Raw genomic sequence first — 23362 nt, 5'->3', positions numbered from 1 at the left:
GGCTTCCAGGACCTCCCAACTACATTTCCCCACATCATTGGTGCCGACATGCACCCTGATAGCTGTCTCCTCCCCAGCACTGCCTAACAGCCTATCTAGATGCTGCGTGATGTCTGCAACCTTCGCACCAAGCAGGCAAGTCACCGTGCGGTCAACATGCCATCTCTCTATACCTCTGATGATCGAATTGCCCACTACAAGGAGGCTCCCATCCCCTGGAGGAGTATCTCCTGTGCGAGAGGATATGGGCTCATCATCCACGGAAGGGGTCCTCAGACTGATGTTCTCCTTGGATTCAGGTAAATATGGTAACATGAGTGTTAATGGCATGGCCCTTAATAGGCACTATTTTGAAGCATTTTTGAGCTTGAATGAAGAGAGCAAGCCCTTAACATTACCTTTTAAGATGGGAGGGATTTTTTGGTAGTTAGTTAATGGAATGTGTCAGGGATTCCCAAATTGTGGTACTCCAGATGTTGCTGAACTACAACTCTCATCATCTACATCCACAAATTGTAGCTAGTGACAATGGGAATTGTAGTTCACAAACAACAACCCCCTGCTAACTTGGTAAAGAGGCACCTTTTACCATGGTGATTCTCTGTATTTAGAAGGGGGAGAGTAACTGGCCCTATCGACCCCCAGCACAGTACTTCCAGTGACTGTTGTTGGTGTCTGTCTTATGTTTCTTTTAGATTGTGAGCCCTTTGGGGACAGGGATCCATCTTATTTTATTTATTTATTTATTATTTCTCTTTGTAAACCACCCTGAGCCATTTTTGGAAGGGCGGTATAGAAATTGAATTATTATTATTATCTGGAGGACTACAGGTTGAGAACCCCTGGGATATGGTTTACATTACTTGCAGATGGTCAGGGTGCTGAAGCAGAGGTGAGTTCTATTCTTGGTAAGAGGAACCACAAATAGGAACAGATAAAAATGCATAAGACTTTATTAGTAAGCAGAGTGAATACATTCCATATGTATGTTAAAAATCCCCAAAGCAACAACTACTTCTGTCCCAGTTTACATTTCAGATGAACATTGAAGAAAACAACCTTGTTTCCCCCAGCAAGATGATCAAATATACTAATGTGAACCATGAAGATCAAGGTTTCATCACCACAGAGAAGCCACATCAGTGAACCACTCTGATGGCTACAATGGTTCTTCCAATGGGGGAAAAATAAATCAGATTTCTCCCCATGTTTCCATCAAACAATAATGCATTTGCACCAATGAACCCAGCACATTAAAACACACACACATAATTAAAATCAACAATGATCCTCAAAAGCCTGGAAGGGGGAGGGTTCTACATAGAGGGCCCACTAAAAAAGCCTTGCTCCATGCGTTTCAAGGATCAGAAATGCACGCCCCTCAATACAGGATCTTATCTAATCACAACAGATGGGGGTTTACACAAATAATCACAATCAGATGGGCATTTTGCCCTGTGTGGATTCGTTGGTGGGTAGGGGTAGAGGTGTGTGTGTGTGTGTGTGTGAGCTGTGTCAGGTTCTATAACAAGCGGTGATGCAGTTTCCCCTCCTGTGTGTATTCTCTCATGTTCATTGAGACCTAGTTAGTCACCAACGCTTTTGCCACCGTGTGAAAATCTGTATGGTGTCTCTCCTCTTTGGCTTCTTCCATATGCCTTAAGGGTTCATCTGCAATGGAAACTCTGTATGCAAAGCATTGATACAGTTTCTCCCATGTGGATTCTGATGTGAAATGACAATTGTGTCCTGACTGAACTATTTGCATGATTTATTTCCTGTGTAGATTCCTTTATGCTGAATAAGGACTGATGCACGAGCAAAGCTCTTGCTACAGTGTGAACATATATATGGATTCTCACTTATATTATATATCTTCTTTTGTGATGGAAACCCTTTCCATAATCTGATCATTTATATTTTTTGTTCTGTGTGTTACGTGATGGGAAGTAAGATTCTGTCTTCAGCTAAAGCTTTTTCCACAGCCTAGCGTGTATGGGTTTTTTGATATGAAGAAGTAGCCTACTTTGAATGAAGGTTTCACCACCACCACCACCACCACCACCACCCTGAGCATTTATATAGTTTCTCCTCTGTGTGAATTATATGATGCCGAATGTGGTCTATGCTCTAAAGGAAACCACATTGCGAGCATTATATGGGTTCCCTGCTGTGTGGCTTCTTTGATGTGAAGTAAGCTCACTTCTCTGAATGAAGCTTTTCTTGCAGACTGAGCATTTATATGGCTTCTCTGCAGTGTGAATTATTTTATGCTTAACCAGCCCTGATGGGACACTAAAGCTTTCTCTACAATGTGTGCAGTTGTATGGCTCCTCTCCTGTGTGGGTTCTTTGATGTGAAGTGAGAACTGCATTCCGACTGAAACGCTTTCCACACTGCAAGCATTTATGTAATTTTTCCCCTGCATGGATTCTTTGATGTGAAGAAAGCTTTGAGCTCCAAAGAGATTTCTCTCCAGGCTCTGAGCTTGCATATGCTCTCCCTTCTTCATGACCTGTCTGCCATCCAGAAATATTTCTGTTTTGGCTGAAGCTTTCTCTGCTTTCAGAGCCTTTATTGAGATTCTCTTTGGTGTGGATTTTCAACTGAGCACCAGCCTGCTTCTTCGATGCCTTTTCTGTTTGTTCTTCTTGTTTCCTTTTCTCATCCCGCTTCTCCTCCGTGTGGTTTCCCTTCTTCCTCTTTCGACAATCTTGATTCCAAAGGTTCTCTTTCCACTCTTCATGCTCCGCTTCTTCTGACAAAACCACACATGGATGCTCTGCATTCTCTCTCTCATGCATCTCACCTTCTGGAATAGAGAGATAAACTTGATCAGAGCCCAAAGGAGAAACAAATCTTCACATCAGTTCCTCCTAAATGACAGGCATGTGCATTGAATCTCTTTTTAAAGGGGTATTCAATGTGCAAAGATTCCCCTCCTAATAAGCGGCTTCTCAAATCTCTTTCCTGAGCTAAGCTCCCCTCAGGAATAAGCTGTGGATTCTGCCTCTCCCTCTTTTACACACTGGGTTTCTTAGTTGAAATAAAAATACTCTTCATTCCCCAGCTCCAGGGCCTGCAGACATTAAGGGCTCATTAGAACCCAACCTCAGTCAGAGAGGCCATGTGTGCTTGGCGGACCTTTAATAAAGACAAGGGTACATAAGAACATAAGAACAGCCCTGCTGGATCGGGGCCAAGGCCCATCTAGTCCAGCATCCTGTTTCACACAGTGGCCCACCAGATGCCACAGGCAGGAGTTGAGGGCATGCCCTCCCTCCTGCTGTTACTCCCCTGCAACTGGTACTCAGAGGCATCCTGCCTTTGAGGCTGGAGGTGGCCTGTAGCCCTCCGACTAGTAGCCGATGACAGACCTCTCCTCCATGAAGTTCTCCAAACCCCTTTTAAAGCCATCCAGGTTGTTGGCTGTCACCACATCCTGTGGCAGAGAACAAGTTGATTATGCATTGTGTGAAAAAAATACTTCCGTTTGCTGGTCCTAAATTTCTCGGCAATCAATTTCCTGGCAATCAAGCATAATGTAGTGAACATAGGAAGCTGCCCGATACTGAATCAGACCATTGGGTCCATCTGGCAGCAGCTTCTCCAAGTTTGCAGGCAGGAATCTCTCTCAGCCCTATCTGGGAGATGCTGCCAGGGAGGGAACTTGAAACATTCTGCTCTTCCCAGAGCGGCTCCACTCCCTGAGGGGAATATCTTATAGTGCTCACACTTCTAGTCTCCCATTCAAATACAAACCAGGGCAGACCCTGCTTAACAGAGGTTACCGTTCATGCTTGCTACCACAAGACCAGCTCTCCTCTCATGAACATGTGTGTTTATTTGCTTCCTACTTATAGGAACATAGGAAGCTGCCTTATACCGAGTCTGACTATTTGGTCCATCTACCTCAGTATTGTCTATAGAGACTGGCAGTGGCTTCTCCAAGGTTGCAGGTGGGAGCCTCTCTCAGCCCTAATTAGAATGTTGGACTAGTACCAGGAAGACTTGAGTTCAAAAATCCCCATTGAGCCATGAAACTCACTGGGTGACTCTGGGCTAGTCATTTCTCTCCGCCTAACCTATCTCCCATCATTGTGGTGAGAATAAAAAGAACAATTTTGTGCACTGCTCTGGGCTCCTTGGACAAAGAGCAGGAGAAAAATAAAATCTCTCCAATGGTCCTAATCCTGCCAAGACTTTCTATATGGTTCCTCATCTGTGTTGGAGATGCAGCTCCTGCACGGCATAGACTGCAGCCACCCTATTGACCACTTGGGGCAGAGACAGCCAGTAAGGGCATTGCCTCTCCTTTCCCCCTTGTTAGACTGATAGGCTCAGGTTTAATTCTCCTACCTTCCTGCATGTAGCTGGCAATGAGGCATGAGAGGCCTTCTCTATCTGGTGGGCCACTGTGTGAAACAGGATGCTGGGCTAGATGGGCCTTGGGCCTGATCCAGCAGGGCTGTTCTTATGTCCCCGACGGATTTCCTAAACAAACTCTAGTCTAACTCCATGTCTCCAGACCAGGCCTGCTCAACTTAGGTCCCCCAGCTGTTTTTGGACTACAACTCCCATAATCCCCAGCCACAGTGGCAAATAGCCAGGGATTATGGGAGTTGTAGGCCAACATCTGCAGGAGGGCCAAAGTTGAGCAGGCCTGCTCCAGACAATATTTATTTATTTATTTTTTAACATTTATATCCCACTCTTCCTGGGTCTTTCCCAGCCCTACCTGGAGATGCCAGGGTTTGAATCTGGGATCTTCTGCATCTTACGCAGGGCTCTGCTACTGAGCTACAGCCACATCTATACAGTGGGGCCACTGTTCCCTCTAACTGCGATTCCCAGATGTTGTTCACTACAACTCCCAGCATCCCTAGCTGTAATGGCCTTTGGCTGGAGATTATGGGAGTTGTAGTCAAAAACATCTGGGAATCGCGGTTAGAGGGAATACTGGGTGGGGCCATGGATTGAACTCTTTCCCTCCAAACTGTGGACTTCTAAACAAGTCCCTCTAATCAAAGGCGTAACCAGACATTTTTCCTTGGAGAGGCAAACACTGGAGTGGCAGGGAGGTTGAGGGATGGATCACCATAAAGGGAGTTTCTGGCAAAAGGTTCTGACAGGTATGGTTTTAAATTTTTTAATGTTGGTTTTAAATGATTTTAATTGTTTATTGATTTTAATGGTTGATTGATTTTAATTGGTTTTATTTTGATGTAAACCGCCCCGAGCCATTTTTGGAAGGGCAGTATATAAACAACATAAATAATAAAAAATAAATAAAAATAAACTCAATTCATATCTCAATGTTTTTTAGTTGGGAGCGATGGCTTAAGTTTAAAAGAAAGCCAACCAGTTCAAACCACTATTCCAATCAGGCTATTAGAGATGTGTCCCACCGCAGTTCGGAAGCTACATGTGCTCCCATTTTTCCGATGGCTTGTGAGTAGAAAGCAAGTAGGAGAGAAAGGAAGTAATTATGTAAGGGGCTGCCGCTGTGTAGGAGGGTTCTGTCCTGCCTAACAGCTGCTTAGAAGACAAACACTTCCTCCCCCTCTGATCTTGTTTTTTATTCACAGATGATCGGAAATTGGGAGCGTGCACAGCTCCTGAACTTGGGGAGGACCTGTGTCCCACGCTAATTAGAATTGGAAGAACAGCCTTACTACTTTCCAGTGATGAAACAGTGAGCCGAAATTGCCTGATATTAAACTGCTGTGTCAGTCCTAGTTCCTGGATGAGCTATTATAATGTCATTGGGTGTTCCCCAAGAGCGGGCCTGCTCAACTTAGGCCCCCCAGCTGTTTTTGGACTACAACTCCCATAATCCCCAACCATAGTGGCCAATAGTCAGGGATTATGGGAATTGTAGGCCAACATCTGCAGGAGGGCCAAAGTTGAGCAGCCCTGCCCAAGAGTCATCTGTATGAAGCTATGCTTCCCCTTGCTGATGGAATAGGAGAAAAATTCCAAAAGGAAACTAGTTATAGGATTAGTTTCAGAACTAAGAAGACTATTCCTGCAGTAACTTGCCCTTTCCTTATAAACGATATCTTCTGGAGATACGGAAGGGCAGTGTTCCCTCTAACAGGGATTCTCAGATATTGTTGACTACAACTCCCAGAATCCCCAACTACAATGGCTTTTGCTTGGGGATTCTGGGAGTTGTACAGTGTTCACTAATTTTTCTCATCTGTGTGCAGAATGAGTTTTGTTCTGGGCGGCAGTATCAAGCCAATGTGTGCGCACATATATTCAGAGTGGGGCCTTCCTGATGCTACCTGAACGGGATCTAAAATTTACTGAGCGGACATCAAAAAACTTGTGAGTGTGTGCATGTGCGCACGCCTTAGAGGGACCACTGGTGCTGTAGTCAGCAACATCTGGGAATCTCTGTTAGAGGGAACACTGCTGAGGAGCTGCTCAGCTCTCTAAGCAGCGAGAAGGAGTCACCGCTGTGACGAGGCCCGGAAGAAGGTTCACAACCGCTGCAAGAAGTCAGGCACAAAAAGACTTTCCCTCCTCTTTACCTGGGAGGCTGGCATCATGATCAACCTCTTCCTGCCTGATATCTGTTAACAGCGGCTTCTGCTCTGCAGGAAAGGGATCCTGGGCTGCTGCTGTGGAGGAACTTGGTGACGCTTCCTCCAACTCCACCTGCAAAAATAAGAAAGAGGAGCCCTTTCAAGGAAAGGTGACAGGGCTGGGCGAGGGAAAGGACTTGTGGAAGGGCCTGCTCTCAACCCGGAGCTTGGCAACCTCATTGCCACATATGCAGAGGGAGGAGAGCTGGTTTTGTGGGAACAAGCATGCATTGTCCCCTTTGCTAAGCAGGGTCTGCCCTGGTCTGCATTTGGATGGGAGACTACATGTGTGAGCACTGTAAAGATATTCCCCTCAGGGGAATGGGGCACCTGCATGGTTCCAAGTTCCCACCCTGGCAGCATCTCCAAGACAGGGCTGAGGGAGGCCCCAGCCTGCAACCTTGGAGAAGCCGCTGCCAGTCTGGGTAGACAATACTGAGCTAGATGGACCAATGGTCTGACACGGTAGAAGGCAGCTTCCTATGTTCCTAAAGTTAAATCAAGACTGTACACCTCCTCTACAAAATCTATACACTTTTGAGGGTCTTTCTTTGAGGGTCATGCAATGGACCTCTCCAGTCATCCTGCCTCTCCTGCAGCGGCCCCAGGAGGAGCGGGTGGAGATTTGGTGGGCCACCCAGGAGGCAAAGTCACCCTGTCTTTCTCCTGGGGCAGTTGACTAACTGCAGGCCCGGAACCTGAAGGCCAGCACTGTAAATAGGCAGAGGGTTCTGTGGTGTTCTTTCCGATTCTGACCCACAGAACTTCCCAACAAACTAGACTGTGAAGGGCAGGGACCTGCCAACCATACAAGGAAGGAACATAGAACGAAACAATGGTGCAAAGATATTTGAGCTCAGACTATGAACATTCAGAGTTGCCTTATACCAAGCCGGACCACTTCAGATGGAGAAACTGGTGGATAGGGATCTGTCGTCTGTGCCAAGGGCAGGAAATATATGGGAGAGCGAGGGAGGCACAGAGCGAGTGGGCGGGGGGAGGGTGTCTGATCAATCCAGACCAATATCTTCTTCACCTAAAAGAGGTTTGAGGCCTAAACACACACACAATCCTAGGCAGTTCCTTCTTGGTTTTCATCCCAGACAATAAGGCTCACGGTTCAAAGACTGGAATTTATTGGCCCCAAGTTAAATAATTTTAGGGGACTTGGGGGCTTAAAGCACAAAGATGCAAAGCAGCTGCATTCAACTTCGACAAGGTCTGGTCAAGAACTTTAACCTGGACATTTTAGGAACATAGGGAGCTGATTTATACCACGTCAGGGGAAATAGAAGGCAGCACCCAAGATGGACGTGAAGAAAAAGGAGACCCAAAGGTCAGTAAGTGCAAAACATGGCATGGAAAAGTAACAGCTGGTAACAGAAGAATTCTTATTAGAAAAGGGCCCCAACTGGGTCATGGGAGAAACCACTTTATCCAGGCCTCACAGCCTGCAGCTTCACTTCTCAGATGGGCAGAGAACTCAGCTATGGCCCCATCTCTGGTCCTGTGGCACAGGGAAAAAAGGGACTAAAATGGCCTCACCTGGTTTTCCTGCCTCCGAGACTCCTGTAGGTTCGACGGACCCCCTGGCTGGCAGTCCATCTCCAGGCCACAAAACTTGACCACACTCCAAAACTCTGCTGGCTGGACCGCCTGCTTTTCCAGATCGTCAGGGGAAATAGAAGGCAGCACCCAAGATGGAAGTGAAGAAAAAGGAGACTCAAAGGTCAATAAGTGCAAAACATGGCATGGAAAACTAACTGCTGGTAACAGAAGAATACTTATTAGAAAAGGGCCCTAACTGGGTCATGGGAGAAACCACTTTATCCAGGCCCCCACAGCCTGCAGCTTCCCTTCTCAGATGGGCAGAGAACTCAACCATGGCTCCATCATTGGTCCTGTGGCACAGGGAAAAAAGGGACTAAAACGGTCTCACCTGGTTTTCCTGCCTCCGAGACTCCTGTAGGTTCGACGGACCCCCTGGCTGGCAGTCCATCTCCAGGCCACAAAACCTGACCACACTCCAAAACTCTGCTGGCTGGACCGCCTGCTTTTCCAGATCGTCAGGGGAAATAGAAGGCAGCATCCAAGATGGAAGTGAAGAAAAAGGAGACCCAAAGGTCAATAAGTGCAAAACATGGCATGGAAAAGTAACTGCTGGTAACAGAAGAATACTTATTGAAGGGCCCCAACTGAGTCATGGGAGAAACCACTTTATCCAGGCCAGGGGCGTAGCAAGGTTGGAGTGGGCCCAGAGACAAGATTTTAAAATGCCCCCCCCCCCCCCACCAATGTAAATTGTGGATGATGCAAGTCATGTGATGGTACTAGAGAAAGACATGCTGTTCTGGTAGCTCCAGGTCTTAAGACTCACATCAATTTCGGAGGATGAATACAACTGGAGGAAGCCTGGGTGGGTGCGCGGCATGTTATTTGCCTCTGGGGGGCCCCCCAAGGCAGGGGCCCCCCAGACAACTGTCTCCCCTTGCCCCATTACTGGTACACCCCTGATCCAGGCCCCCACAGCCTACAGCTTCCCTTCTCAGATGGGCAGAGAACTCAGCTATGGCCCCATCTCTGGTCCTGTGGCACAGGGATAAAAGGGACTAAAATGGCCTCACCTGGTTTTCCTGCCTCCGAGACTCCTGTAGGTTTGACGGACCCCCTGGCTGGCAGTCCATCTCCAGGCCACAAAACTTGACCACACTCCAAAACTCTGCTGGCTGGACCGCCTGCTTTTCCAGATCGTCAGGGGAAATAGAAGGCAGCACCTAAGATGGACGTAAGAAAAAGGAGACCCAAAGGTCAGTAACATGGCATGGAAAAGTAACTGTTGGTAACAGAAGAATACTTATTGAAGGGCCCCAACTGGGACATGGGAGAAACCACTTGATCCAGGCCCCCACAGCCTGCAGCTTCCGACACCGACTCAATGGCACCTTTAAGCTCCTTGCTTTTGAAACTGGCCTTCCAATGACCCACTTGTACTGAAACAAATCCCACTGATTTCAAGTCATTGTTCCACACGATGGAATGTATCAGTATCGGGGAAAGGGATAGCTCAGTCCCTCTCCCGATCCACGCCATTCAGTGCTTTGTTCAAGGGGCTACTTTCTCTCTAGCCTTCTGTTCAGACATTAGGGCGGTTCACAATTGGTATTTGGGTAGAAGTTACTGTCCAAGTCAGAGAAAGAAGCTCCCAGTCAGCGAGTGCTGGCTGGCAAGACACTGGCCATGCCCTCTGTGCCAACGTCAGACACATGGAGGTGTGGCCTGTATTGGGAAGAGGGGTAGCTCCGTCCCTCACCTGATCCTCGCCAGTCAGTGCTTTGTTCAAATGCTGACTGGGAGATTCGTTCTCTTCCTTGGACAGAGTAACTCCTCTCCAAGAACCAATCATGTGAACAGTCCTAATGTCTGAACAGAGGGCTAGAGAGAGTGATCAGCTCTTATTCAACCCTCAGTGGTTGCTGCTGCTGCTCCCTGGAGTGGGCGAGGGGTAGTTGCTGGCTATTTTTTAGGCCACCTCCAATTCTTATTGTTTTATGTACCTTACTTTGCTGCTATTATATCTTATTGTTATGAAGGGGTGCACTAGAAAGGATACACTAGAAATCGATGCATTTGTTCCTGTAAAGGTCAGGCAGGTAACTTGGTATTCATGGCTCCCAGCATTTCCACTGGGCCTTCAGGAAGCACCCACTGTTTCCAGAATGTTTCTTGACATTCATAGGAAGCTGCCATATACTGAGACAGACCATAGGTCCATCTAGCTCAGTATTGTCTACGCAGACTGGCAGCGGCTTCTCCAAGGCTGCAGGCAGGAATCTCTCTCAGCCCTATCTTGGGGAAGCCAGAGAGGGAACTTGAAACCTTCTGCTCTTCCCAGAGCGGCTCCATCCCCTGAGGGGAATATCTTGCAGTGCTCACACATGAAGTCTCCCATTCATATGCAACCAGGGCGGACTCTACTTAGCTAAGGGGACAAGTCATGCTTGCTACCACCAGACCAGCTCTCCACTGCTAGACCAGCTCTCCTCTCCTAATTCTAGCTATCAGTCCCTTGGGGTCTTTCCCCCCCCCACTTTCTGGGAACGTAAAGCACCGCATTCAGTGCCACTGTAAACACTTTCGCACAGCAAGCTGACCTGCACAGCTGGACAGGCTGGCAAGCCCGAGCAGGAGTGTTTTCTTATAGCAAGCACACAGCAAAATCTCCACACAGAAATATTACCAGCCAGGCAAGAGAAAGGAAAAGGGGAAAGAGCTGAGGTTGGTGGCGGCGGCGGGGGGGGGGATGTGTGTGTGTGTGTGTGTGTGTGTGCGCGCGCGCGCGCGCGCAAGGAAGGAAGAAAACTCCAGTGGGCAAGAAAGTGGGGGAAAGGAGTGGCTGGAAGCTGGGGAAAGAAAAAGAGAAAAACCCCTGGGCAAGAGAAGGGAAATGTTTATCATGGATGGGTAGGTGTGTGCATGAGCAAAGAGAAATAAGAAAACCCCACTGGGCAACAGAAAGGGAAAAGGGTAGCTAGAGTTGGGGAGGGATGGAAAAGGAGAAAAAGTAAAGAGTAAAACCCCATGGGGAAACATCATGGAAAAGGAGTTGGCGGGAGCATGCAAAGGAAAAGAAAAGAAGACCCCACTGGGCAGGAACAATCAGTCAGTAAGGGCAAAAGGGAAGGGAGCAACAAAGCAAAGAAATGTACTTAATAAGAAGGGAAGATTACAGCTTAATCAGAAGACAGAGGGTCATTTGCTCTGAGGAGAAAGGAGCTTGCTTCAACTCCTCACTGCTGCTGGAGCCTCCTCTCTCCTATGATTGGCCAGAAAAGGTGCCTGTCAATTTATCCTGTCTTCTAATTGTTTGGGGGCTCCTCTACACATTGCCCACCCTCTCAAGGAAAAAGGTTTTTTTTGTTTTGTTTTGTTTTAATTATACACAGGCTGTGGCAACAGAGGCGTAACTAGGGAAAATAGCGCCTAGGGCAAGCACTGAAATTGCACCCCTGTCCAAACAGGAATGATGGGACTTGTAGTCAACAATATCTGGAAATCCTTGTTAAAGGGAACACTGTACCATCTAGACATGGTTGTTGATCAAAACCTGAAAACATGAGCCATCTCTGTAAAAGACTTAGAACAACAGTCAGGAGTTATGCAAGGATTCCAAGTGTCATTTTTTCTGTCTCATCTCATTCTTTTTAAAAAACAGCCACTAGCAAAATAGGGGAAGAAGAAGGTGGTGGTGGGGGTCTATAAACCAGTGAATGATTCCTGCCAGCCTTTGTCTTATGATGACTGTTGGCTCATGATGGGGTATATGTGCATTCACAACACCAGTGCTTGCTTTGACACCAAGAGGGAGGAGGATACATTAGTTTGCCACACCAGACAGAGGCATTTGCAACAGGAGCAGACAGCCAAGTTCTGCCAGGGCCAAAACCAGCCCCTGCCAGACTAAGAAATCATTGTCATTTGCCCCTTCCTGTCACAAGCAGTGTGCTGTTCTTTTATTATTGACTCTAACTCTCAAATATCCCAGTCATGGATGGAAAATTCAGGGTCAATTTACAAGAGACACATTTTCTACATGGAAGTTTCTTCTGTGCAGATGTTGTGCAGAAACCCATGTGTAGTGACTGCCAGGGGCATAGCAAGGTTGGAATGGGCCAAGATGAGATTTTAAAATGGGCCCCCAGCCCCTCAAAGTCCAGGGCCTCCACACATCCCAGGCCCCCAAGGATAGGGGTGTGCATTTTGGAATTTTCTTGTTTTGATTTGTATCCGAATCAAAACATCCCCATTTTGTTTTGTACCCAAATTTTCTTAATCCGAATCAGCCCTATTTTGTAGCCAAATTTTCCAAATCGATTTGGATTTTTAAAAAGGGTCCCAGGGCAAAAAGAGTGGGTGGTGGTGGGAGTGTCCAATGGGTGGAAGCTACCACCCAAATTTCAAAGGAATTAGGCAAAGGGCTGATTTTTTTTTGTGATTTTTTTTTTAAGTTTACACATCTTTAAGAATTTTCCCATAGGGAATAATGGGGATTCCAGCAAATGTATCGCTTCAAATCAGTGCCCAATGGGGGCAAGGAAACTTCCAGAATTATTTCAAAGGAATTGGGCAAAGGGCTGATCTTTTGTGATTTGTTGAAGTTTACGTGTCTTTAAGATTTCTCCCATGGGGAATAATGGAGGTTTCAGCAGCCCCATAATTCCACTTGGGGGGCACTGGGGTTGCCCAGAGTGAGGGGTTGTGTAGTGCACATAGGGTGCCAACCACACCCACACCCACAAGCCTGTGGGGTACTGGGTTTTGTTGTTTCTGAAGTGTTCATTGTAGATTCTCTGGTAGCATATGAGATTTTCAGTGAAAAACAAGAATCCACTCTCATATTCTACCAGAGAATCTACACTCAGAACACCACAGAAACAGCAGAACCCAGCACCCCATAGCTTAGCAACCCTTCCCCTGGCCAATGTGGGGTCAATAAAGAGTGGCAAGAAGCAAAAGAGCCAATGGGGAACACGGAGGGAATTGTCAGCAGGTCAGCCTGATGTGTTTTAGAAAACCAAAGTAACTCCATTTTGCTTAGAAAACTAACCTCTAACTTAAAGTAACCCCAGCCCAATAGCTCAGGGACATAATCTGCAACACTGTCTTTAACAATTGCTGTCATTACCTCTCTCTCTAGCTAGAATAGTAACAATTTAAATGCTAACGCTAAGTTTCCCAAGGGAAAGCGGATCTAACCATATAAGGAGGGGATCACCTGATGAACAATGGAGTCAAGTTACGCATGCGCATTTGAAAGGGGTTAGGTCATCGGCTTGCTATGTGTATTGGGGCTGGGAGCTTTAGCATTCATTTTGTTGATTGTATAAAAGAACACCTCAAGCTGTAACTCATTTGTATTCAGTGCAGAGCCGAAGCCCACTGGATACCTTGCTAACTGCAGTAGCAAATAAAATGCCTCTAAGGAATTCCCACTGAGTCTGTTTGATTGGCTAAAAGGGCGGACCCAGGGACGAACCGAATACACATCAAGCCCATGAGTTAGGTCACTGATCAGAAGGCTGGAAGGGTGGGAAATTCAAAGAGATGTCAAAAACAAAATGGAGACTGACTCAGAGATCACCACAAAATGGAGGTCCGAAACAACAAAACGTTTTGTAGCTGAAACAGGGATGTTTTGTTTTGTATACAAAACTTTTGGATCTGGAAAATGGGTGTTTTGTTTTGTCTACAAAACACCTGAAACAGGCTGTTTTGGGTACAAAACGTTTTGTATCCGAAACGTTTTTGCACATCCCTAGATTTAAGTCTGATATTTCAAAGTAAGTATGCTGCCTGGAAATACATTTCACTGAATACACACTTCACAGTATATAGTGATATACATTGAGTACTATATATTTGTGCTACTTTTAATGCCTAGAACACACTACCAACGCTAATTATTAAAATGGCCCCCTCGCTGCAGATTAGCAAAGGAGACTTTCAACCATGCAGGGTGAGCCTATGTTTGTTTTCTCAGAATTCTGAACAAATTCAGTAAAGTTTAATTCCAGGAGGTTTTTCACACGAGGCTTTTAAAGCCCTTTAACACACATCTCCTCTGGAATGGAGGTGCTGCATTCACATGTTGGCCAGATTGACCCTGATGTCCCTCCAAGTTATTGCAGAGCAGTTCACACACAAGAAAAATAAAATAAAATAAAAGCACAACACATGCTTCACAGTTCTCACTCAGACCTTCTGGGTTGTAAAACAACTTGAACATAAGTGCATTTATAAATGAATGAATGAAAGAATGAATGAGTAAATAAATATTTGTTCCAGAAGCTTTTGTAATTTTCTGACATGAAACAAGCCACTTATAGGCCTTAGATAGTTTTTGTTTTTAAAGCCAGCACATTTTTCAGTCTGTTTTAAATTAAATATTCAGAGACTTCTCAGTCTCGCCCCACCACCCATATCAAAGCCCTATGGCAAGCAGATCCCTATATTGGGGGGGGGGAACCACAAAAAGGAATTCACAGCCTACCTTGCAAAAGCTGTGCTGGATGGTCTGGTCTGCTGCAGGGAGCTCTGCCAGCCTCCTTCCTGGCTTGCTGGGGCCTGCTGAGTTCAGGCTTCAGGGAGGCCTACTCGGAGGCATCTCTGGAAGCCCCGCCCACCCGCCAATCAGCTGAGAGGCGGGGAGAGAAGAGCTCTGCAGTTTGCAGGCTGCTCCGATCCTAGGCCGGAGCTGGAGGCAAGTGGCTGAGGGGCCCTGGGGCTGGGCAGGTGGGCAATGGGGTGGGGTGGTGGTGGCAGGAACTGGCGTGGTGCCCCCACCTCAGTGGCGCCTAGGGCATGTGCTCTGCCTGCCCCCCCCCCAGTTCCGCCTATATGTGGCAATCAGCCTGAGTATTTATTTTTACCATTTTTTTCATTGGGGTGGGGTGGGGGAATTCAGGGACTGCTGCAATCAGCCTGTGTATTTTTCCGGGGGGGGGGAATGCTCAGGGGAGCCCCCAAACAATCAGAAGACAGGACAGCTTGACTGGCACCTTTTCTGTCCAGTCATGGGAGAGAGAGGAGGCTCCAGCAGCAGGGAGGAGGGGTTGAAGCAAACTCCCTTCTCTTCAGAGAAAATCTCTCTCTCTCTTTCCCAATTAGGCTTTGGGTTTTCCTTCTTGATAAGCACGTTTGTGTGGGGGAGGGGGACATGGCCCACCTGCCCTTAATGACCAGCCCCCATTGTCAGACCCCTTCAGAACAACTTCTAAGGAAGAGTTGCTAAAAGATATTTGAATCTGGCTTCATTTTTCCATGGGATCTGAGAAACAAAGTAATTAGTAGAAAGAAAAAACTATTACCTCTGCTCTGTAATAGACACCGCTTCTAAGGCAAACCCTGGTCCAAAGGAGAAGGAAAGATTAAATCTAGGAAAGAAAGGAATATGAAAAGGATCAGCCAATGGTTAAAGCTGGGGAGAGTAAGTGACTCTAGCCACTAACTCAAAGGTCATTCTGGCTGGGGATGATGGGAGTTGTAGTCCAACAACATCGGGGAACCCAAGTTTGATAACCCCTGGACTAAAATTTTATGTACCACATAAAAGTGGTACATAGAAAGTCTCACAACCAACCAAACAGAAACCACAAGCATAAATGCAAACAAGTATGTCTTCCTTTTCTTTATTTGGGACCTAAAGAGCTCGTTCTTATGACACACACAATACAAGTGAAAAGGTTAACGAAGATCGCGGAGACTTGTGGTGCGTGATGTGAGAACTTTACCAGCAACTGTAGTCCTGCCAATCGTAGCCCATTGTCACCTCCATCCTCAGAGGCAAGATGCCTCCAAATCCCAGTTGCAAGGGAGCCATAGCAGGAGAGGGGACCGGCCCACACCTCTTGCCTGTGGGGGCTCCCTAGAGGCATCTGGTGGGCCCCCGTGTGAAACAGGATGCTGGACCAGACAGGCCTTGGGCCTGATCCAGCAAGGCTGTTCTTACAGGTTTAATCCTCGTTTATTGTGACAGTGGGACGACGATGGCCAGGAAAGGGCAGGTTCTTCCACCATGTTCTGCAAGAGCGCTCCCTGCTTGGCAACTGTAGTCAACTTTTTATCTACGATTGCGTGGCTCATAAAAACAAGCCCAGACAAACAACTGGGTTGTAGAACAAAATCTTTTAAATTAATTTTACCACACTAGCTAATACTGAAATTGGTCCTCTCAAACCTATATCCATCCACACCCTGCTATTCAAACAGAGATGCACAAACCAGCTAGAGATGCACACACCAGGTGGTATAAAAATATAATAAATAAATAAATGGGTTAGCCGTGGTGCCTAGAAATTTAACTGTGGTGCCCAGAGTAGAATATTCAGAGGCAGAGTTATTTTTAAAAAGTTGACCCAGACAGCCCTGTTTCTCTTCTAAGTATGCTACTTGTAGAAGAGATACTTGTAGGAGAGCCAGCGTAGTGTGGTGGTTAGAGTGCTGGACTAGGACTGGGGAGACCTGAGTTCAAATCCCCATTCAGCCATGAAATTGGTGGGTGACTCTGGGCCAGTCACGTCTCTCTCAGCCTAACCTACTTCACAGGGTTGTTGTGAGGAGAAACATAAGTATGTACTACACTACTATGGGATCCTTGGAGGAAGAGCGGGATATAAAATGTAAAAAATGAAAAAATGAAATAAATAAAGGGAAGACCATTTATCCTCCCCCTGTCCAACATCCATCATTAAGTCTGGTAATTTTGGGAAGTGTACATTATCCAACTCATAAATTTTTGGACTGACCCCTAGATCCAAAGAAAATTTGTCAGGGCTTAGGTTTGGAAGTGGAACAGAAGTAAATAGCGCTCATGAAGCGATAGCATTAAAGCAAGAATAGGCATATATGGGAGGAGAGCTGGTCTTGTGCTAGCAAACATGACTTGTCCCCTTAGCTAAGTAGGATCCACCCTGGTTGCATTTGAATGGGAGTCCGCACATAAGCACTGTAAGATATTCCCCTTAGGGGATGGAGCCACTCTGGGAAGAGCATCTAGGCCCTCCAGCTGTTGAACTACAACTCCCATCATCCTCAGCCACAATAAATTATGGCTGAGAATGATGAGAGCTGCAGTTCAACAACAGCTGGAGGGCCAAGGGTGCCTAACCTTGCACTAGAGCATGCCTGGTCAATTTAGCCCCCCCACCAGCTGTTTTTGGACTACAACTCTCATAATCCCCAGACACAGTGGCCAATAGCCAGGGATTATGGGAGTTGTAGGCCAACAACATTCCTTCCTCTACAGAAGGAATCTGTTAAAAATTAGAGGAGCAGCAATGGAACTTGGTCCCCTCACAATTACAAGCCCATCCGCAAGCAGTCAAGGTTGCCACCTTCTTTATCAGCCTCTGCTTCTGTCCCTTTAATTGAAGCCTGGCCCAGAGAAATTATTATTATTATTATTATTTTTACATTTATATCCCACTCTTCCTCCAAGGAGCCCAGAGCGGTGTACTACATACTTAAGTTTCTCTTTCACAACAACCCTGTGAAGTAGGTTAGGCTGAGAGAGACGTGACTGGCCCAGAATGACCCAGCAAGTCTCATGGCTGAATGGGGATTTGAACTCGGGTCTCTCCAGTCCTAGTCCAACACTCTAACCACTTACACCACACTAGCTCTCTATTACGAACGGTGAAGTTTTCCCAACTAAGTATGAAAACCAAGAAAAGTTTCTCCTTACTCTGGGTCAAACTGCTATATGAAGCACAGGAGCAGAAGCTGATAAGAACCCTTTATATAGGAGCCGGGGGAGGGGAGGGTCATAGATTTTATTAGCTGCTTTCTTCATTTGTACTGTGCCTTTTAGGAAACTGGTTTTGCATTAGGCCAAGATCTAGATCTAGATCCTACGTCTAGATCAGAGGTAGGCAACCCTGGCTTGCCTGGTGCTGTTGAACTACAACTCTCATCATCCGCAGTCACAAATTTGTGGCTGGGGATGATGGATTTTGTAGTTCAACAACAGCTAGTGAGCCAAGGTTGCCTGCCCTTGTTCTAGTACAGGTGAAACTCGGAAAATTAGAATATCGTGCAAAAGTCCATTAATTTCAGTAATGCAAATTAAAAGGTGAAACTGATATATGAGACAGACGCATTACATGCAAAGCGAGATAAGTCAAGCCTTAATTTGTTATAATTGTGATGATCATGGCGTACAGCTCATGAAAACCCCAAATCCACAATCTCAGAAAATTAGAATATTACATGGAACCAAGAAGACAAGGATTGAAGAATAGAACAATATCGGACCTCTGAAAAGTATAAGCATGCATAAGTATTCAGTACTTGGTTTGGGCCCCTTTTGCAGCAATTACTGCCTCAATGCGGCGTGGCATGTATGCTATCAGCCTGTGGCACTGATGAGGTATTATGGAAGACCAGGATGCTTCATTAGCGGCCTTCAGCTCTTCTGCATTGTTTGGTCTCATGTCTCTCATCCTTCTCTCGGCAATGCCCCATAGATTCTCTATGGGGTCAGGTCAGGCGAGTTTGCTGGCCAATCAAGCACAGTACACTGTATACTTTTCGGAGGTCCGATATTGTTCTATTCTTCAATCCTTGTCTTCTTGGTTCCATGTAATATTCTAATTTTCTGAGATTGTGGATTTGGGGTTTTCATGAGCTGTACGCCATGATCATCACAATTATAACAAATTAAAGCTTGACTTATCTCGCTTTGCATGTAATGCGTCTGTCTCATATATCAGTTTCACCTTTTAATTTGCATTACTGAAATTAATGGACTTTTGCACGATATTCTAATTTTCCGAGTTTCACCTGTATGTGCTCTGCCTTATTGTAGTCTTAGATGTATTAACAACCCTGAGAATTCATTGACAATTCAGATAATATTCAACAAAAACTTATAGAAGATAATTTTAAGTATCCTGGAGCAAATGTACAGTTAACCAAGCAAGCTATTAAGAGAAGGGAGTTCATTAGCACATTTGCAAATTTAAAAATATACTAATGGACCAACCAATCTCCCTCAAACTTCACACACTTAATGCAATCACTGTGGAATGCATATTCTCTGAAGTATCCTAACCAATTTCACAGTGGGATGCTGCCTGTCAGAAAAGGCAATTTCTTAAATAGAGCACCAATGGCTAGACTCTGGCTGGCAGCATCTAATATGATTGGCAATTGCTGTAGTGATGACAAGGGCCAACCTCCGTCCATCCATCTATTATATATTTTGAAGAGTTGAGTGAAATACTTCCTGATGACCTACAGATACCTAATTTTGCATACATAATCTTGCCACTTGCATTAGCTGAATGAACTACTTTTCACAACAGAATATGCTTGCTGAATGTTTTAAATATTTGTTTTTGCATTTTCAGAAGAAATTCTGAATGTATATTTATCATATTTCCATACAGCCTCATCTGTCAGTTCACAACAAACAAAACACAAAACAAAGCGGGGTATGAACCTGATCCAAAAGGTTAACCAAAGCAATACAAAAGATCAAGAACATTGTAATATGGTCCTAGGTTAATTATATATAACTACAAAAGGCAAGACTATAAATGGGTATTTTAATAATAAGGGTTAAAAATGCTGCATAAAACTATGTTTATGAAACAATCCTTGTTAAGTTTTAAGTACTTTTATGCAGCATTCTTAACCCTTATTAAAATACCCATTTATATTCTTATCTTTTGTAATTATATATTATTAACCTAGGATCATACTATATTTTTTCCTAATCTTCTGCACAACAAATAAAACACCAATTTAATTAAAAACCAGTGGACGTTAAAAACTAAAACCAATATAAGCAGTTTTAAACAATTTAAAAATACTTTTAAAACCTTGGAGATCAGACCTTCCAGTTCTGACCTATAGATGAACAATCCTGCCTTTTAAATTAGCCAAAACCATGACTTTTGATACTGGAATGTGCTGGGTGTGTGTGTGTGTGGGGAAGGATTACTTTTTTTAATAAGAAAAAATTCTGAATATAATCAACAGGTTTTAACTTTGTTCTCAACAGATTTTTAACATTTTAATCAGATCAATAATTCTAAAACAACATCATCTCCCAGAGAAGCAGAAGATCTTTGTCAGATTCCAATTTATGATTTAAAAACCATATATGGAACTTATTCAATAAAGTGAATGTTTGGTGTTGAATTTCTACACATTTGAAACAGTTCTTTTAACTTCCCTTTTGCAAGCGCATTAATAAAAAATTCTATTATATATTTAATTTCTTGAATGCATGTTCCTACAAGTGTAATCTCTGCAAAATGATTTTGCCAAGTCAATAAAGGGCCAGGCCTTACTTACTATTAAGATAGAAGTTGCAACTGACTTAGCAAAAAGTTATCAAAAGTTTCATGATTGTAGCCACCACCATTCCTTAGAAGGTAGAGCAACAGGATGGGGACATATCCAAGTCACGTGTGTCTCTCTCTCTTTACTAGCTGTAACTAGGGGCTTGCTTCTTCTGATTAACAGACTACTAGGTAGGGAGATGCCAGAAGGAATGGAGATCATCATCTTTTCTTGCTTTTGAGTTTTCTCCCAAGGAATCTGGGTGAACATTATGGTTGGGTGGGGGGGCGGCGGATGGAGAGTGCTGGATACTGCCTGTGTCTGAGATGCAGACAGAGGGAAAGATTGAGAAGACGTTCCTCACTTAATTTTTTTTTGGGGGGGGATACTTTTGAGAGGGAGAAAAAAGCTTTGGGATTGAAGATATGGGCTATTCTCTTTAGCAGCGGTGGGCAAAGCTATCAGCTACTGCAGCTCAGATAGGTTAACATTGTGCCACTGCCAAGCTGCAAATCACGTCGGTCCTTTTAGGTCTAAATATTCTTCAAAAGTGGTCAGTAACCCTACGAAGTCACACACGAAAACTTGACTAGCAGCCAGGACTCAGATAAGAGCAAACCGACGTGACACCCCCCCCCCCGCACACCCGCAACTAAGCCCCTCCCCCCCACTTCTTAGCGTTATCATCTATTCCTTTCAAGGCTCGCAGACTGGTTAAAGCAGCTCGTGTGGGGTATGGGGCGAAGGGGGAAAAACTGAGCTTGGACTGGGCTGGAAGAGACCAAGTGGTCTTGCGGTAGCAAGCAAGAATTGTCCTCCTCGCGGAGCAAGGTCCACTTGAGTTTACATTTAGATGGGTTGGGAAGAGCATCTCTAGGTCCCAGATTCCCTCCCTGCACTCCCAAGCTAGAGCTGAGAGAGACTCCTCCCGCGTATAACCTTGGAGAGCTGCTGGCTGGCAGTGCCGACAATCCTGAACGAGATGGGCCAACGACGGCCCGACTCAGGCTACAAGCCGCTTCCTATGTCCGCGCCCCCGAGATTCAGCTAGTTTCCTCCCAAAGTGGCTACCAGGCGACAAGAGCTACTTATTCTAAACATACACTGGCTGACCGGAAGAAAAGGAAACGCTACCAGCACGGACTTCGATGGAAACGCCACTGGCAAATAATCGCTCTTACCACCAGCAAGTTGCAGACGCGATGATCGACTAGCACAGGCCGACGAGGAGGGAAGGCAGCAGCAGGTCGCTCCACGAGGTAGGGAACTTCGTGCCAGCTTCAAATGCGCAGCCGGGAAGGAGTTCACTCTGCCGCCCACGAACCTGGGACTCTTATCATCACCCCTCCTTGGTAGGCGTGGCCTCAGCCTGGCGGCACTGCAGCAAACCTTCCTGCTGCTGAGAGAAGTTCGCTGCCCTGCTGTCTGATCTTGCTGGATTGAGTTTGGGTGGAGGAGGCGGGTGCGTGCTTTAAGGGGCGGGGTGGTAGGGAAGAGCAGAACTGAGACTCTAGTCTTATCTGATTTCTTTTAACACCGCCGTGATTGCAATTCATGATGCAAATGGCTGAGTCTTGTGAGGGGAAGTTTATTGTCGCCGAAGACAAAAGCCAGTTTTTTCCCCTCACCTCTTCATCATCTACTCTACAGTACATTCAGGGGCGTATCTAGGGTAAGGCAGGAAGGGCAGTGCCCCAGGTGCCACTTGAAGGGGGGCACAATTTCTTAAAATAAAAAATGGCCACCAAAAACAAAATGGTTGCCACGCATGCTCAAATGGCCTCTGTGAGGCCCTAGGGCGGCCATTTCAGGCCTTGCAGAGGCCATTTGAGCATGTGCGGTGGCCATTTTGTTTTCAGTGGCCATTTTTTTTAAACAATTATTTTTAAAAATGACCACTGCACATGCTCAAATGGTCCCTGTGAGGCCCTAGAGACCTGCGGAGGAAGGGGTAACCTTTGCAGACTCCCCCCCCGCCCACGGCCTATAGGAAGCGCCCCGAAGGGGCTACAGGTTAAAAATATTTTTAAAATTTAATATACATCACAGTACACATATTCAGTTTGGCACTATGTACAGAGAATCAGGGCTTGTGAATACTGAGCTGATGCTTATGAGCTAGGATTGTATTCATTTGCTCTTACTTTGCTTCTTATAAGTGAGTTAAATGTGGTGTCTTAATAATATGGCTCTTAATGGTGAGTTTGTCTTTGAATCAGTGTGAAATCCTTAGTATTAAGGCCCACTGGGAGTTTCTTGCTCTCTTGCTCTCATTTTAACTGTCTTTCTGAAAGACTAGAATATATTCCAAGCAGTGACACAGTTTACTCTGCATATCGTTTAATTATTTACAGAGTATCTGGGAAAAGTCAATTTCTCCATTGATTTTTAAAACTTATGTAATAGTGATGCTACAATGCATAGTAGAGAATTAGACAGGCACTTCTGTTTAATTTTCCAAGTACACCTCCACATAGTATTTGGGTATTTCATGAGCCCCCGCATACTGAAATTTGTAGTGTTCCAGCATTTTTTGGTCTGGCTACAGCCACTGCTAAATAGTTTTTGAAATTTTAAAAGATTAATGAGCTTGACTTGTATTTTTGAGCTGTTATTATGGCAAAGTTACCTGAAAGATGGGTGTCAGAAGTTTGGACAGGGGGCGCAATTTCAGTGCTTGCCCTAGGCGCTATTTTCCCTAGATAGGCCTCTGAGTACATTGATAAGCTCTGAAAGTTCAAGAATGGCTCAAGGGCTATTGCTTCTTCTACCTCAGGCCTGCACAACAAAAGGCCCGGGGGCCGGATTTGGCCTGCAGTGACTATTTTAATCCTGCAGCAATACAGCAGCTGGCAACTGTTTTATAGCGCCATCCTGTGCATGCATTGTCTCAGAAATATGCTCCATTGGTATGCTCAGTAAGG

At 45.5% G+C, this 23362-nt stretch overlaps 2 protein-coding genes across 10 annotated transcripts in view; one reads left to right on the top strand and one right to left on the bottom strand.

Annotated features, from left to right (window-relative positions):
- Positions 1-935: 935 nt before the first annotated feature.
- LOC128342681 (zinc finger protein 79-like) lies at positions 936-22146 on the bottom strand. Of its 6 annotated transcripts, none has more exons than XM_053290371.1 (7): positions 21620-22146; positions 15458-15523; positions 9218-9367; positions 8533-8646; positions 8139-8252; positions 6540-6666; positions 936-2812 (listed from the first exon to the last, which is right to left on the bottom strand). In XM_053290371.1, the coding sequence occupies exons 3-7, from the start codon at positions 9275-9277 to the stop codon at positions 2124-2126; spliced, it is 1104 nt and encodes a 367-aa protein (XP_053146346.1). In that variant the 5' UTR covers positions 9278-9367; positions 15458-15523; positions 21620-22146; the 3' UTR covers positions 936-2123. The 6 variants fall into 6 exon arrangements, with proteins under 6 accessions (XP_053146346.1, XP_053146350.1, XP_053146351.1 ...); XM_053290375.1 differs by having other exon boundaries at positions 8139-8249; positions 21620-22145; XM_053290376.1 differs by having other exon boundaries at positions 8533-8643; positions 21620-22145.
- The window catches only part of LOC128342695 (zinc finger protein 286A-like), an 80131-nt gene continuing 77929 nt past the window's right edge, over positions 21161-23362 (top strand). For all 4 annotated transcript variants that reach the window (XM_053290433.1, XM_053290427.1, XM_053290429.1 and 1 more), the window contains exon 1: positions 21161-21697. The gene's annotated coding sequence lies outside the window, so the exon portion shown is untranslated. The remainder of the gene's footprint in view (positions 21698-23362) is intronic.

The sequence above is a fragment of the Hemicordylus capensis genome, chromosome 2 (genome assembly GCF_027244095.1).
Source record: "Hemicordylus capensis ecotype Gifberg chromosome 2, rHemCap1.1.pri, whole genome shotgun sequence".
NCBI classification, from domain to species: domain Eukaryota; kingdom Metazoa; phylum Chordata; class Lepidosauria; order Squamata; family Cordylidae; genus Hemicordylus; species Hemicordylus capensis.
Note: the sequence above shows the minus strand (reverse complement) of the source record. Positions and strands in the feature narration are given on the sequence as shown.

Bases quoted from the DNA above. Each gene is read 5' to 3' on its own strand.
- LOC128342681 (XM_053290371.1), bottom strand. From the start codon at position 9,277: ATGGACTGCCAGCCAGGGGGTCCGTCAAACCTACAGGAGTCTCGGAGG. The intron at 8,647-9,217 runs GTGAGGCCATTT...GATCTGGAAAAG, and splicing joins CTCGGAGGCAGGAAAACCAG to CAGGCGGTCCAGCCAGCAGA. The intron at 8,253-8,532 runs GTGAGACCGTTT...GATCTGGAAAAG, and splicing joins CTCGGAGGCAGGAAAACCAG to CAGGCGGTCCAGCCAGCAGA.